The 16,334-nt window shown below is 44.9% G+C and overlaps 2 protein-coding genes across 2 annotated transcripts in view; both read left to right on the forward strand.

Annotated features, from left to right (window-relative positions):
* Positions 1-16,334, forward strand: part of LOC120910546 (zinc finger protein 850-like) — a 1,103,195-nt gene that overhangs the window by 389,566 nt on the left and 697,295 nt on the right.
* LOC120910116 (zinc finger protein 501-like) overlaps positions 1-16,334 on the forward strand; it is a 35,889-nt gene that overhangs the window by 16,576 nt on the left and 2,979 nt on the right. The window contains exon 5 of the mRNA XM_040321988.1: positions 3,195-3,422. Coding sequence (XP_040177922.1) covers positions 3,195-3,422 — 228 coding nt within the window. The remainder of the gene's footprint in view (positions 1-3,194; positions 3,423-16,334) is intronic.

The following is a 16,334-nucleotide window of genomic DNA, read 5'->3' on the forward strand; positions in this document are numbered from 1 at the left end:
GGTTATAAGGAAACAGGCAACCAGGAAGTGTGGAGATCACAGCAGAATTACAGCTACTTCAAAGCAAAAACGAACAATAAGGACATGAAACCAGTACTGCAGTAAGGTAAAGGAAGCTATTTAGCTAAAAAAATGTTTTCCTTTAGTGACCCTTTAAGTGGAATAACCACAATATTAACGATGGGTTCCGTGGCAGAGATATTCAGGTTCACCAAAAATAAGGAAAAGGTATGCACATCGTGTACAGTTGTGGCCAAAAGTTTTGAGAATGACACAAATATTCGTTTTCACAAAGTTTGCTGCTAAACTGCTTTTAGATCTTTGTTTCAGTTGTTTCTGTGATGTAGTGAAATATAATTACACGCACTTCATACGTTTCAAAGGCTTTTATCGACAATTACATGACATTTATGCAGAGTCAGTATTTGCAGTGTTGGCGCTTCTTTTTCAGGACCTCTGCAATTCGACTGGGCATGCTCTCAATCAACTTCTGGGCCAATTCCTTACTGATAGCAACCCATTCTTTCATAATCACTTCTTGGAGTTTGTCAGAATTAGTGGGTTTTTGTTTGTCCACCCGCCTCTTGAGGATTGACCACAAGTTCTCAATGGGATTAAGATCTGGGGAGTTTTCAGGCCATGGACCCAAAATGTCAACGTTTTGGTCCCCGAGCCACTTAGTTATCACTTTTGCCTTATGGCACGGTGCTTCATCGTGCTGGAAAATGCATTGTTCTTCACCAAACTGTTGTTGGATTGTTGGAAGAAGTTGCTGTTGGAGGGTGTTTTGGTACCATTCTTTATTCATGGCTGTGTTTTTGGGCAAAATTGTGAGTGAGCCCCCCACTCCCTTGGATGAAAAGCAACCCCACACATGAATGGTCTCAGGATGCTTTACTGTTGGCATGACACAGGACTGATGGTAGCGCTCACCTTTTCTTCTCCGGACAAGCCTTTTTCCTGATGCCCCAAACAATCGGAAAGAGGCTTCATCGGAGAATATGACTTTGCCCCAGTCCTCAGCAGTCCATTCGCCATATTTTCTGCAGAAGATCAATCTGTCCCTGATGTTTTTTTTTGGAGAGAAGTGGCTTCTTTGCTGCCCTTCTTGACACCAGGCCATCTTCCAAAAGTCTTCGCCTGACTGTGCGTGCCGATCATGCGCTCACACCTGCCTGCTGCCATTCCTGAGCAAACTCTGCACTGGTGGCACTCCGATCCCGCAGCTGAATCCTCTTTAGGAGACGGTCCTGGCGCTTGCTGGACTTTCTTGGGCACCCTGAAGCCTTCTTCACAAATGCAGTGGAAATTGTTTTTATGGGATTAAGTTAATTTTCATGGCAAAGAGGAACTTTGCAACTAATTGCAATTCGTCTGATGACTCTTCATAACATTCTGGAGTATATGCAATTTCCCATTTCAAAAACTGAGGCAGCAGACTTTGTGAAAATTTGTATTTGTGTCATTCTCAAAACTTTTGGCCATGGCTGTACATCCGCTTAACAGCAAAAACATTTATTTGAAAACGTTTAAACTTTACACTTACATTTGAGAAGATAAAACAAGCGCTTGTAAATAATGGAGTAGATTCCATGCAGTAGTAGCTGTGAATACGACCCTCATTGTTTCACAACAGCCGTGGAGGAGAATCGTCAACCAATGCTATCCCCCCGTTATGAACTGAGTGCTGGAAATAATTACAATACCACTGCCTTCGAAGTACGTGTTAGTTATATTCCATTTATGCTCTGTAAATGAAGGTCCAGAAAGTCCACTATTTGACCATCAGAACAGGAGAACTGAGCAATAAGATGAACATGCTGAGATTGTGGTGATATCAGTGACATAAATACAATATCCATGAATAGTTTATACAGAGTTGTCACAGGTGCTGGTGCACCAGTGTATTTAACCACTGAAGGACCCCTTCACGCCGATATACGTCGGCAGAATGGCACGGCTGGGCACATCCACGTACATGTATGTGGCTCTTTAAGCCCAGCCGTGGGGTCGCTCGCGCCGACGGCCCGGTCCGAAGCCCCGTGACCGCGGGATTCGCCGACACGATCGCCGCTGGAGTCCCGCGATCGGTCCCCGGAGCTGAAGAACGGGGAGAGCTGTATGTAAACACACCTTCCCCGTTCTTCACTGTGGCGCCGTCATCGATCGTGTGATCCCTTTTATAGGGATACACAATCGATGACGTCACACCTACAGTCACACCCCCCTACAGTTATAAACACCTATTAGGTCATACATAACCCCTTCAGCGCCCCCTTGTGGTTAACTCCCAAAATGCATTTGTCATTTTCACAGTAAACAATGTATTTTTTGCTGTGAAAATGCCAATGGTCCCAAAAATGTGTCAAAATTGTCCGAAGTGTCCGCCATAATGTCGCAGTCACGAAAAAAATCGCTGATCGCCGCCATTAGTGGTAAAAAAAAATTTTGGGATAAAAATGCAATAAAACTATCCCCTATTTTGTAAACGCTATAAATTTTGCACAAACCAACCGATAAACGCTTATTGGGATTTTTTTATTTATTTTTTTACCAAAAATAAGTAGAAGAATACGTATCGGCCTAAACTGAGGAATTTTTTTTTTATATGTATTTTTGGGGGATATTTATTATAGCAAAAAGTAAAAAATATTGATTTTTTTTTCAAAATTGTCGCTCTATTTTTGTTTATAGCGCAAAAAATACAAACCGCAGAGGTGATCAAATACCACTAAAAGAAAGCTCTATTTGTGGAAAAAAAAAGACGCCAATTTTGTTTGGGAGCCACGTCGCACGACCGCGCAATTGTCTGTTAAAGCGACGCAGTGCCGAATCGCAAAAACTGGCCAGGTCCTTTAGCTGCCTAAATGTCTGGGTCTTAAGTGGTTAATTATATACATGAAGTGTTGCCTTCTTTTATCGCTACTAATGTATGTCATGCATTGACAGAAGCAAGTGACCAACTGTCACTTTCCCTGGGTGTTGTGCTCGGGGAAGAAACGAATGGAGCGCGATCTGTGCGATCGTCATTTCCACTTATTTCACTGATGGGCAGGAGGAACTAAAACTCCAGTTATTTGTGAACTACTGACAATCCTTTTATATATTTTTTTCAACAGATGCAGGTGATGTCCGCAATACGTCAGAGAGACCTCTTATATTATTATTATTATTATATTATTCTAACACAGAAGATAATGTCATCACACAGGATCCTCCAGGAGGAAATCCAAATACACAAAATATACATCACAGACCTTCCTGTCCGGAGACATCAATGGATCCCTCTGATCAGGGGGAATCTTCTCATCAATCACATACCATGATTGCAAATGTCCATGTAAGATCTCACACTGCAGATAGATCAACAGATCCTTCTAATCCCGAGGAATCTTCCTCACCCCACGAAGGAGATCACCAAGGTGACAATCTATTTTATTTTTGGTGCGAACACCAGAAATTTCACATGGGTGAGCATCCCTATTCATGTTCAGAGTGTTGGGAATCTTTCCATAAGAAACACAATCTTGGTAAACGCCCAAAAAATCAGAATGGTGAGCTACTCTATTCATGTTCAGTGTGCGGGAAATGTTTCACTCATAGAGGAGACCTTGTTGAACATCAGAGACTTCACACCGGTGAGAGTCCTTATTCATGTTTAGAGTGCGGAAAATCATTCTCTCACAAAGGAAAGCTTGTGACACACCAAAGATTTCACATGGGTGAACGTCCCTTTTCATGTTCAGAGTGCGGGACATCTTTTACTCAAAAGGGAAACCTTCTTAGACACCAGAGAATTCACACAGGTGAACGTCCATTTTCATGTTTAGAGTGCGGAAAATCTTTCACTAAGAAAGATCATCTTGAAACACATCAGAGAATTCACACGGGTGAGCGTCCCTATACATGTTCAGAGTGCGGGAAATCTTTCACTCATAAAGGAGACCTTGTTAGACACCAGAGAACTCACACGGGTGAGCGTCCATATTCATGTTCAGAGTGTGGGAATTGTTTCACTCAGAAATCATGTCTTGTTGTACATCAGAGAATTCATATGAAGAAGTGGACTTATTCATGTTCAGAGTGTGGGAAATCTTATACTCGGAAAGCAAGCCTTCTTGCACACCTACAAATTCACATGGGTGATCGTCCTAATTCATGTTCAGAATGAAGGTAGTCTTTCCATAGGAAAGAAAGAAACTCTTGTTAAATACCAGAAAATACAGTATAGTGTGGATGGAGGGGGGAGCTATCACAGAATGTAGTGTGGATGGTGGGAGGAGAGCTGTCAGAGAATGTAGTGTGGATGGTGGGAGGAGATCTGTTGGAGAATGTAGTGTGGATAGTGGAGGAGTACTGTCGGAGAATGTAGTGTGGATTGTGGAAGAGAGCTGTTGGAAAATGTAGTGTGGATGGTGGGAGGAGAACTGTCGGAGAATGTAGTGTGGATAGTGGAGGAGAACTGTCGGAGAATATAGTGTGGAAGGTGGAGGAGAGCTGTCGGAGAATGTAGTGTGGATGGTGGAGGAGAGCTGTCGGAGAATGTAGTGTGGATGGAGGGGGGAGCTATCACAGAATGTAGCGTTGATGGTGAAGGAGAGCTGTTGGAGAATGTAGTGTGGATGGTGGGAGGAGAACTGTCGGAGAATGTAGTGTGGATAGTGGAGAACTGTCGGAGAATGTAGTGTGGAAGGTGGAGGTGAGCTGTCGGAGAATGTAGTGTGGATGGTGGAGGAGAGCTGTCGGAGAATGTAGTGTGAATGGTGGAGGAGATCTGTCGGAGAATGTAGTGTGGGTGGTGGAGAACTGTCGGAGAATGTAGTGTGGGTGGTGGAGAACTGTCAGAGAATGTAGTGTGGATGGTGGAGGAGATCTTTCGGAGAATGTAGTGTGGATGGTGGAGGAGAGCTGTCGGAGAATGTAGTGTGGATGGTGGAGGAGATCTGTCGGAGGAATGTAGTGTGGACGGTGGAGGAGATCTGTCGGAGAATGTAGTGTGGATGGTGGGAGGAGATCTGTCGGAGAATGTAGTGTGGATGGTGGAGGAGAGCTGTTGGAGAATGTAGTGTGGATGGTGGAGGAGAGCTGTCGGAGAATGTAGTGTGGACAGTGGAGGAGAGCTGTCGGAGAATGTAGTGTGGATGGTGGAGGAGATCTGTCGGAGGAATGTAGTGTGGATGGTGGAGGAGAGCTGTCGGAGAATGTAGTGTGGATGGTGGAGGAGAGCTGTCGGAGAATGTAGTGTGGATGGTGGAGGAGATCTGTCGGAGAATGTAGTGTGGGTGGTGGAGAACTGTCGGAGAATGTAGTGTGGATGGTGGAGGAGAGCTGTCGGAGAATGTAGTGTGGATGGTGGAGGAGAGCTGTCGGAGAATGTAGTGTGGATGGTGGAGGAGATCTGTCGGAGGAATGTAGTGTGGACGGTGGAGGAGATCTGTCGGAGAATGTAGTGTGGATGGTGGGAGGAGATCTGTCGGAGAATGTAGTGTGGATGGTGGAGGAGAGCTGTTGGAGAATGTAGTGTGGATGGTGGAGGAGAGCTGTCGGAGAATGTAGTGTGGACAGTGGAGGAGAGCTGTCGGAGAATGTAGTGTGGATGGAGGATAGAGCTGCCAAGGAATGTAGTACAGAAATTGAGAAAAGAGACACAACACAGGGGTGCATAGTTAGTGATGCGGACAGTGTTGATGGAACAATTAGGTAGATTCACAAAGAGTTAGGCTGGCTTATCTGCAGATAAGCCGACCTAACTCTGAATCTACGCCAGCGTTTGTTTAAGTGTATTCTCAAACAGAGATACACTTAAACAAAGCTAAGATAGACCGGCTTGCGCCGTTCTATCTTAGCTTGCAATGTTTCTGGTGGCCGCTAGATGGCGCTTCCATTGTGGCCGGTGTAGATTATGTAAATGAGGGGATACGCCGATTCCCGATGATTTAAGAGCGTACGCCGGGCCTACACCGTCGAGTTACGTCGTTTCCATAAGGGATAGGCCGCCTAAATTTAGAGCTACGCTTTAGTGGAATAACTATTGTTAAGTATGGGCGCCGTTCCCGCCGCGAGGTTCGAATTTTTTGCGTCGTTTGCGTAAGTCGTCCACGAATCGGGAGTTACGTCGTTTGCGTCCGCGTCTAAATCAAAAGGGCCGTACGGCGTACTTAACCGCAATGCGCCCTGGAAAATGTAGTTGCCCGGCGCATGCGCAGTACGCAAAAACTTCGAAAAACGCAAGGTCAAGCCTCATTTCCATAGTACACGCCCCCAAACAAGTCATTTGAATTAGGCGCCCTTACGCCCGCTCGTTTTAGGCTACGCCGCCGAAAATTAGCAGGTAAGTGGTTTGAGAATCACTACTAGCCTAAATAATTTACGGCGGTGTAGCCTAAAAAGACTAGGCTAGGCCGTCCTAAAGTTAGGCGCTCCTACGTGAATCTACCTAAAAGTGTGGTGAGGATGTAGACAATGATAAAAAAACATGTTGTATCTGTAAAGAAAAATTTATGTCTTTTTTTTAAATGTAAAGGAAAAAAATGCAATAAAAAAAAATGTGTGCATCAATTTCAATTTGTTTTTCATTCTTTTAATCTTAGTTATTATAAATAGGGATGAGCAATTGCAATTTTTTAGGCGCGTTTCTTAAGCTGACATGTTGTATCTGTAAAGAACAAATAATGTCTATTTGTTTAAAATGTAAAGGAAAAAAATGCACAGATGTGTATCACATCCTTGAAGCCTTTATTGCATAGGTCACAATTTCTGAAGGAGAGAACAAGCAGATTACATACACATTTTAAAAAAAATATTGTACTATTGGAGTCTAAAAATGTTAATTGGTTACAGATTTGGACAACAGATAGCAAGCCTGTAAAAACAGGCATATGACACCCACAAATTAAGTTAAAACAAACTGTATTTTTGTCTTGCATTTGAAAATAAAAAAAACATGAGCTAATTTGTATCACATCTTTGAAGCCTTTATTGGATAGGCCGCAATTTCTGAGGGAGAGAGCAAGCACATTGCATCATGAAATAACAATTTGTATCTTGTTTTGAAGGCTGAAGATAGGAAGATGTTAGATATTTACTCCACAGCAAACACACCTGCATGGGAACGCTACAATTTCTGAGTAACTGAGCAAAATGTAATTGCACCACACTTGTCGAAGTTTCATTAGAATAGACGGCAATTTCATAGACAGAAAGAAGATTGCACCTAAAAGCAAAAATTGTCTTTCTTTTTACCAACTGAATAAACTAACGCTTTACAGATTTGCTGAAAAGCTTGTAATCGTTTCTGGCAACACGGCTTTTTCTGAGAGAGAGAGCAAGTAGATTGCAGCTAAAAATAAGATAATATTTTCAATTTTTTTTTTTTTGCAAGAATGAACAGTATCCAAATAATCTCTGTTAACAGATTTGCACTATGCTGCAGTCTACAGCACGTGTTGACTACCTGCCAACATCTGGCACCCAAGAACAGCTGGCTATCTCCATACCTCCCTCATCTCTAGAGCTAATTTGGATGCAGGCTGCAGCAGCATCTGTGCCAATTGGTTTTCCCTGCCTGTTGTCACCATCTTCTATGCTCTACTCCTCACCTGTGCACACTGCCCCACCTTCCTGCATGCAATGCTTACCTTCCTCTACCCACTGCACCCCCCCTCCTCCCTGCACACAATGGCCCAGATTCACAGAGAGCGGGCGCACATTACGCCGCCGTAGCGCAAACCAATGTACGCTACGCCAACGCAGCGAGGCAAGCATGGAATTCAGCAAGCCTGTGGACCCCAACGCTGTGCCAGTGTGGCGTAGGTTTCGAAGGCGTACGCCGGCGTAGGTGGAATTGGGCGTGAGCCATGCAAATGAGGCGTGACCCCATGCAAATGATGGGCCGGGCGCCAGACAGATACGTATCACGAACGGCGCATGCGCCGTGACGTGGACGCATCCCTCTGCGCATGCTCACAACCACGTCGGAACAACTGCCTAAACTACGCTGGATCACTGTGTACGGCGTGAACATAACCTACGCCCAGCCAGACATACGTCCAACGTAAAAAACGCCGGCTTGTGTTCCCTGGTGCAGACCTTTGCATTTCTGCTGCTGGGTTGCACCTCCTTTATGGGGCATAACTTTACGCCGGACGTACAACTTATGTGCACATCGCGTAGCCTGAGTCGGGCGCACGTACGTTCGTAAATCGCCGTATTTTCCTCATTTGCATATTTGAATGGCTAATCAATGGGAGCGGCACCGTGCTCCCAGCCTAAATGTGCGCCCACTCTACGCCGGTGTAAGCAAGATACGTCGGCGGGGTGTAGCCTGGTTTTAGGCGCATCTCTGTTTGTGGGTCTTGCACACAGATACGACAGCGCACATTTGCACTTACGTCGGCGTAACTTGATATACGTCGCCGTAAGTTCTTTGTGAATCTGGGCCATTGCTTCCCTTCCAGTACACACTGCCCCCTACTCCCTGTACTTGACGCCTCAGTAAAACTGTCAGTAAAAATACATTCAGTAAAATTACACATTTCTCTCTCGGACAAGTGTAGTAGCTGGCTTGTTCTTTTGTGGGCTTCTGTAAGTGTAGGAGCTGGCTTGTGCTGTTGTGGGCTTGTGTTTTGATGAATGAAAGCACACCTATTCACTGTCAGTCTCCCAGAAATCTGAGAGGACTGCTCATCTCTACTTGTACAGGTTTCATCTATCAATCAGACATCATCAGGAGATCCAAGAAGACTGCTTGCCTCTATTCGTATGGGTTTAGCCCATCAATTCGACGTCTCCTGATGATGTCTGATTTTTAGATGAAACCAATACAAGTAGAGGCGAGCAGTCCTTTCAGATCTCCGAAAAGTTTATGTCAGTACGCTGGTTCCTGTAGTTGAGTGGCAGCAGCAGCTTCATTTTATATTACCTGCTGATGATCCCTGGGTGACCCAAAAAATTTAGTGATTTGACCCTAGGCCTATGCATTTTCTAGTGCATTTAGTAGTGTGGAGAAAAGCACTGCAGTCCATTTAACGTGGTTACCTATGGTACCCCCACAAAGCACCTTGCCCCCATGTTGAGGAGGACAAGGGCCTCTTCCCAACAACCCTGGCCGGTGGTTGTCAGGGGGCTGCGAATCGGCAGCTACATCGTACCCCTACCTATTCACCCCAAAAAGCAGTGAAATTGTAAAAAAAAAAACACAAGAGCCAGTCCTTTATGGGGAAAAAAAAGCCCAAAGCTGCCTTCTTGTCTTCTCCCCAATCTGTCTTCTCCTATCGCTGTCTATTTCTTTGCCCGCTAAAAATAAAAAGCCTCCGTTGTGTTGTCGCCCGCTGCCTGTCACCTCTTATATAGCCATGGGGAGTGGCCGTCCGGTGATGTCAGCCAGAGAGCCCAAGCCTTGTGACATCACGTGTTATAGCGTTTTAAAAAAAGGTAAAAATAATAACAGTGCGCTATGAAATCCTTTTTGTTTTGACCCTTTCCATGCACAAGAGTTGTTACCTGGATTCTGTGTGAAAGGAGCAGCATAAAGAGGAGACAAGTATCCACGCACATTGGAGCTGTGGAAAAACCCTGAAGGAGGTCAACACTATCTGGTGTGTTTGGACACATTGGGGCTGGGGCACAATTCACAAGGAGTGTTGGCAGTGATAAGCACTACAGTAGAAAAACTATTTCAGCACTTCTTATGCAGACCAGCATGCTGGCACTTTTCTAATAGAAGAACCTTTTTTCTCATTTGTTATAGACATTTGTTGATATGGTGGAACCTCGGATTGGGAGTAACGCGGTTAACGAGCATTTTGCAATACAAGCAGTGGCGGCTGGTGCTCAAAATCTTTGGGGGGCGCAAACAAACGAAAAAAAAAAAACAATTGCAGCCTCACTATGCCCATCAAACGCAGCCACTGTGCCCATCAAAGGCAGCCACTGTACTTATCAATTGTCACCACTGTGCCATGCCATCAATTGTCGCCTCTGTGCCATCAATTGTCACCACTGTGCCATGCCATCAAATGCAGCCACTGTGCCATCCCATCAAACACAGCCACTGTGCTATCATTTATCGCCACTGTGCCCATCAATTGTCACCACTGTGCCTATCAATTGTCACCACTGTGCCCATCAATTGTCACCACTGTGCCATGCCAAACGCAGCCACTCTGCCATGCCAAACGCAGCCACTGTGCCATCAATTGTTACCACTGTGCCATCAATTGTTACCACTGTGCCATCAAATGTCACCACTGTGCCCATAAATTAGCGCCACTGTGCCCTGTAAAATGCTGCCACTGTGCCCTGTAAAATGCCCCCTCCCCCCCTGCCCGGAACTTACCTTTCTGGGGTCAGCCATCCTGCTTCGTCCATCACTCGATGTCTTCTCCCACCCTCTATGACGCTTCAGCCAATCAGGTTACCGGTAAACAGAACCAGTGAACCTGATTGGCTGAGACGCCTGTCGGTCTTATCCAAGGAACGCACCCCCGTGAGTCCCCTGGATAACTATTTGGAAGCCGATTACAGCCTGATAGACTGGCTCTGATAGACACTTCCACAGCCAACCAGCTGCCGTTATTCAGATGGCTGGCGCTCACCAGGGGGCCGGCCATCTGAATAGTGGGCGGCAGCAACAATACATAGATTCATGCAATGCATGAATCTATGTATTGTATTCGGTGGCGGTGTGGCAGGAGAGGGGGCGGCGCTCCTGCGCCCTCTATGGACGCACCCCCACTGAATACAAGCAATTTTTTTTTTAATCTTGAGTGTTGTCTTGCAAATCGAGCAGGATTCAAGCCTCTGCAGTGTGTAGTACCGCATTTGGCCAGAGGTGCGGGGGTTCCGGAGCCGATCGGAAATACTCAGAAACACTCGGAAATACTGAATTTTTTTAGTTTCCATTGACGTCTATGGGGAAACTTGCTTTGATATGCGAGTGCTTTGAATTACAAGCATTCTCCTGGAACGGATTGTGCTCGTAATCCACTGTATATGAATTCTCTTGTTTTAAGAACTGGCACTTTATGTATGAATTCCCTGGTTTAAATAATCTAAGCACTGGCTCTTTTTTTTGCATTCATCTATTCATCTGCTTGCGAGTGTTTTTTGTTGTGTAGTTCTAAGAATACCCATGTTGAGTTTGAGAAACAATTTGTTAAAATGCCAACTTAGTAAAACAAAATTAAATTTTATTAAATTTCTTAATTTTCCAAAAAGGTTGTTGGAATGCATTGGCAGCGCTGCCGAAACACCTGCAAAGCGATTCGACAGCAGCGCTACAATGTCACTTTTAACCCCTTCTAGGGGGTTGAAAGCGCCCCGCTTGAATAGCGGAGCCAAAGTGCCACTATAAAAGCGGTAAAGTGGCGCTAAAACTAGTGGTGCTTTACCACTACCGCCCCAGTGTAAAAGGGTCAAAAGAATATATTCACAAAATCAAAAATAGATGCGACTCCCCCTTTAGGCCTCGTACACACGACGGGACATGTCCGATGGCGGATTTTGGTCTGATGGCTGTACACACCATCAGACCAAATTTCCCGCGGACAGCGAACGCGGTGACGTGGCCGCGCCTTCGCTGCGGCGACGTGCGCGACCCTGGAAGGCCAATGCTTCCACGCATGCGTCGAATCACTTCGACCCATGTGAGGGCTTTCAGCCAAGCGGACATGTCCGGTGAGTCGTACAGACGACCGAACATGTCCGACGGACAGGCTTCCAGCGGACATGTTTCTTAGCATGCTAAGAAACATTTGTCCGCTGGAAACCTGTCCGATCCGCCGGAAAATTGTCCGGTCGGCCGTACAGACAACCGAACATGTCCGCGGACCAGTTTCAGCAGACATGTTCGGTCGTGTGTACGAGGCCTCAAAGACATTACTTAGAAGGTGGATATCTTTTTCAATCATATTGAGTGGAACACAGAGCCCAAGAAGAGTGTGGTTGTAAAGACACCGGTGGTTCGTCAGATTAGGTGACCCGTCAGAATTTGTAACGGAAGTGACGTTCCACTGCCACCATCTTGCTACACCCCGCACTCGTCCACAGTAAGGATACAGTGAGAAGGCGGCAAGTGGACATCTTGTTACACCCACCGGAGTCTTGCATTTCACACTTATTTTTAACAGTAAACTCAGCGTGTATAGTGAAATTCTGTATTTCTAAATCCAACTGTTTTGATGTACATTTTTCAAATCGGCGCAAGTCTGCTGATCAGTCAGTAGGATTTTTAAATAATGTATTTAGCTTTACAAGCTGAGTTTACTGTTAAAAAATAAGTGTGAAATGCAAGACTCTGGTGGGTGTAACAAGATGTCCGCTTGCCGCCTTCTCACTGTATCCTTACTGTGGATGAGTGTGGGGTGCAGCAAGATGGCGACGGAACGTCGCTTCTCTGACCAGAAGCAATACCACAAATGGGGAGGAAGTGATGTCAGGTGCAAACAGGAAGTGATATACAGACAGGAAGTGAGGTATCTTATGAACAGGATGTAGGAATCTTAAAAGGAAGTTCTGAGTGAGAGCAGTGAGTTGTGTGGAAGTAGAGAGAAAACATTGAAGCTCTTCAAGAGAAGTGATGAGAAGAAGACTCTAGAAGTCACCAAGATCATTGAGCTGCTGACAGGAGAGGTGAGCGGTGCCGGGAATTCTGGGACATTATCCAGTAACAGACAAGGGATGTGTCTGGATGGTGACTGTAAGGGATGAGCTCCAGCATGTTCGCACAGTCCACGTGCAGAGCCCGCTAGGAAGTCTGCATGATGCTACGCTAACCACAGGCAGGTAGACATTGTCCCGATGCTCGGCTGCAGAGATTGGGAAATGTCTAACTGCCTGTGGTTAGCGCAGCGCCGTGCAGACTTCCTGATGGGCTCCGCACGTAAACTGTGCTAACACGCTGGAGCTCATCTCTAGTGACTGTATCCTTGTGTGTGTCAGGTTCCTATAAGGCGTCAGGATGTCACTGTCTATTTCTCCATGGAGGAGTGGGAGTATTTAGAAGGACACAAGGATCTCTACAAGGACGCCATGATGGAGAATCAGCCGCCCCTCACATCACCGGGTAAGAGGAGACTTTATTGTAAAGGAGAGAGCAGTACGGAGGCTCCACCTAGATCCCCCATCATCTGATAAACACATAGAAACAATGGATTCAGTCAGTGTGTGTGTTTCCTACAGATGGATCCAGTAATGGGAACCCACCAGAGAGATGTCCCCGTCCTCTGTATTCCCGGGATTCCACACAGGAAGGTCACACCATCCCCCACCATCATCAGGTAGGTGGGACTGAGCAACTAGAACTCAAAAAGAATTCTAATCTTTAAGAAGACATCCTTCTATGTAATCTCTTGCTTTCTCTTCACAATAATATTCTATCATCTTTGGGGTTTAGGGTGAAGAACTGAAAGACATCGAAGCTGGGATTAAAGAGGAAGAAGTAGAGACGGTGATAAGTGGAGCTCAGCAGTCTATGGAGGAGGGAGGTCCTCTGTATTCCCAGAATCCCACACAGGAATATCACACCATCCCTCACCATCTTCAGGTAGATGTGAAGAACACAAAGGTGACTCTAGACTGTATGAGATTACACTCTTCTCTCAGCCTTTTGGTCATATTTTTTTGATTTAGCATGGAGAGCAGATGTCTGTGAAAGTTAAATTTAAAGAGGAGGAAGAGATGATGACTGTGATGGGTTATCAGGAGTCTACGGAGCAAATTGGGATGATGGCGACAACTAAAGAGGAGGAACCTTCTTTAGATATCAGCACAGGTAAGTAATGAACACTAAATATGGACACTAATTAACCGCTTGCTGACCAGCGCACGACGATGTATGTCAGTGCAATGGCACGGCTGCACAAATGGCCGTACATATACGTCCCTTTTAAATTGTGGCTTAGTGGGGGTAAGCGTGCCTGTGAGAGTGCCCGCGGGTCCTGCGGACTCGATTGTGAGCAGTACGGAGGCTTCACCTAGATCCCCCATCATCTGATAAACACATAGAAACAATGTATTCAGTCAGTGTGTGTGTTTCCTACAGATGGATCCAGTAATGGGAACCCACCAGAGAGATGTCCCCGTCCTCTGTATTCCCGGGATTCCACACAGGAAGGTCACACCATCCCTCACCATCATCAGGTAGGTGGACTCAGTGTTTCGAACACAGAAATAGTTCTTAATTTGTATTATGACATTCTTTGTAGTCTCTTGTTTTAACATTTTAGTTCTACATTTGAAGTGCACCCCACTCCATTACAATTTCCAGACCCCCTTTTTAAGCATCCTCCATTTTTCACCCCTCCATTTTTATTGCTTTATTAAAATAATTTTTTGTTCCTTTCTTCTGTGAGTCTTAAGTCAAGGCCAACATGATGATATGCCCCTAGGGGATGGGTCCCTGACTTCCCTGACCATTTGAAGTGCATACTTTACTCTTCGTACCATCCCATCCCCGTATAGCTTTTTCTCTGGGCACCCAACATTTTCAGCCCATTTTATTGTGTTTTATGTTCAACATACGTTCCTTTCTTATATGGGTCCTATCTCAAGTCACATGTCATCATGGGTCCATCAGACTAGTGTTTCTCAACTCCAGTCCTCAAGGCGCCCCAACAGGTCATGTTTTCAGGCTTTCCATTATTTTGCACAGGGGATTTAATCAGTTTCACTGCCTTAGTAATTACCACAGCCATTTCATCTGAGGGAAATCCTGAAAACATGACCTGTTGGTGCGCCTTGAGGACTGGAGTTGAGAAACATTGCATCAGACTGATAAGCTCTCCTCTCTTTTCACTCCGCTCTGCTGCACAGCTAATTGGCTCATTGTTCTGCTTCTCCCTTTGCCAGTCCTGTGTTCTTATGTACAGGTACTGCAAGAGCCTGATACCAGGTCACATTTTGGTACTCACACTTTCATCACATTCAATGATCTAACAATGACGATACAGCTGTTGTTATTTGTATCTTTTATATCTGCATGCAGTTCGGCTTTAATTGATGTTTTCTATTATTTTTGGTGCAGGGTGAAGAACGGATTAATATAAAAGTTGGGATTAAAGAGGAAGAAGTAGAGACATATGTGGGGGGTGATCAGCCATTCACGGAGGAGGTTGGGATGACTATGAAAAGTGAACTTATTGATGCAAGTAAGTATAAGCACTATGGAAGAAACAGGTCACAGTCTCATTTTACTTCTCAGTATAAGGATTATAGTTTTAAGTAACAATGTTAGATAATTAATGGTGTTGACCAGTGGTGAAGGTTCTGTTGGCAGGGGTAGCTTGGCACTGGGCAAAGACTACTAAGTGGCTGGGTCCTTAACGTAGGGCCCACTCCAGTGTTGCAACATCACAGCAGTGGTGCTGTGATGTGACTTCCCCTGCATGTGTCACTTCCTGCTTCTATGCCTTCCTCTGCATGTGTCACTTCTTGCTTCTGTGCCTTCCCCATCATGTGTCACTTCCTGCTTCTGTGACTTCCCCATCATGTGTCACTTCCTGCTTCTGTGACTTCCCCTGCATGTATCTTTTGCTGCTTCTGAAATGATAAGTGTAGACCTCGTGGTCTGTCCATGTATGGGGGGTGATCAGTGAGGATATGAACTGACCTGTACAATGGAGTTTCCCCTAAGTGGGACCCCGGCATGGGTTCCAAGGACTGGAATTTTAATGCTATTTACTGGGATGCAACTAAGCTATAAAAAGTTATGAACAACGCCACACAGCCAAATCCGGTACATTGTTATTAGAGAGAGAGAGAGAAAATGCAATTGTAATTCTGTATATCCCTCATATGTACTTCTATGACACCTGGACAGAACAGTAAATATAACTTTATTCGCTAAAGTGGTTAAGAGTAACTATCGGGTCTGTATCTCTTTGGAAGAGAAGATACTTTACAGCACGTTGGGGAGAACTGGGAAACAAAGTGTACAGTTCAATTAACCACTTAAGGACCAAGTCTATTTCTGGCCAGTCAGTATTTATTTATTTTTTTGCTAGAAAATTACTTAGAACCCCCAAACAATATATAGATATAAATATTTTTACCAGAGACCCTAGAGAATAAAATGTTGGTAGTTGCAATACTTTGTCACACCGTATTTGCGCATCGGTCTTACAAACGCTATATTTTTTTAAATACACTTTTTTAATAAATAAATAAGAAAACCATAAAGTTAGCTCAAACTTTTTTGTATAATGTGAAAGATGTTAGGCCGAGTAAATTGATACTGAACAAGTGAACATGTCACGCTTTAAAATTGCACACGCTTGTGGAATGCAACAAACTACAGTACTTAAAAATCTCCATAAGCAATGTTTTAATTTTTGTTT

This window comes from Rana temporaria, chromosome 8, assembly GCF_905171775.1.
Source record: "Rana temporaria chromosome 8, aRanTem1.1, whole genome shotgun sequence".
In the NCBI taxonomy this organism is placed as follows: Eukaryota; Metazoa; Chordata; class Amphibia; order Anura; family Ranidae; genus Rana; species Rana temporaria.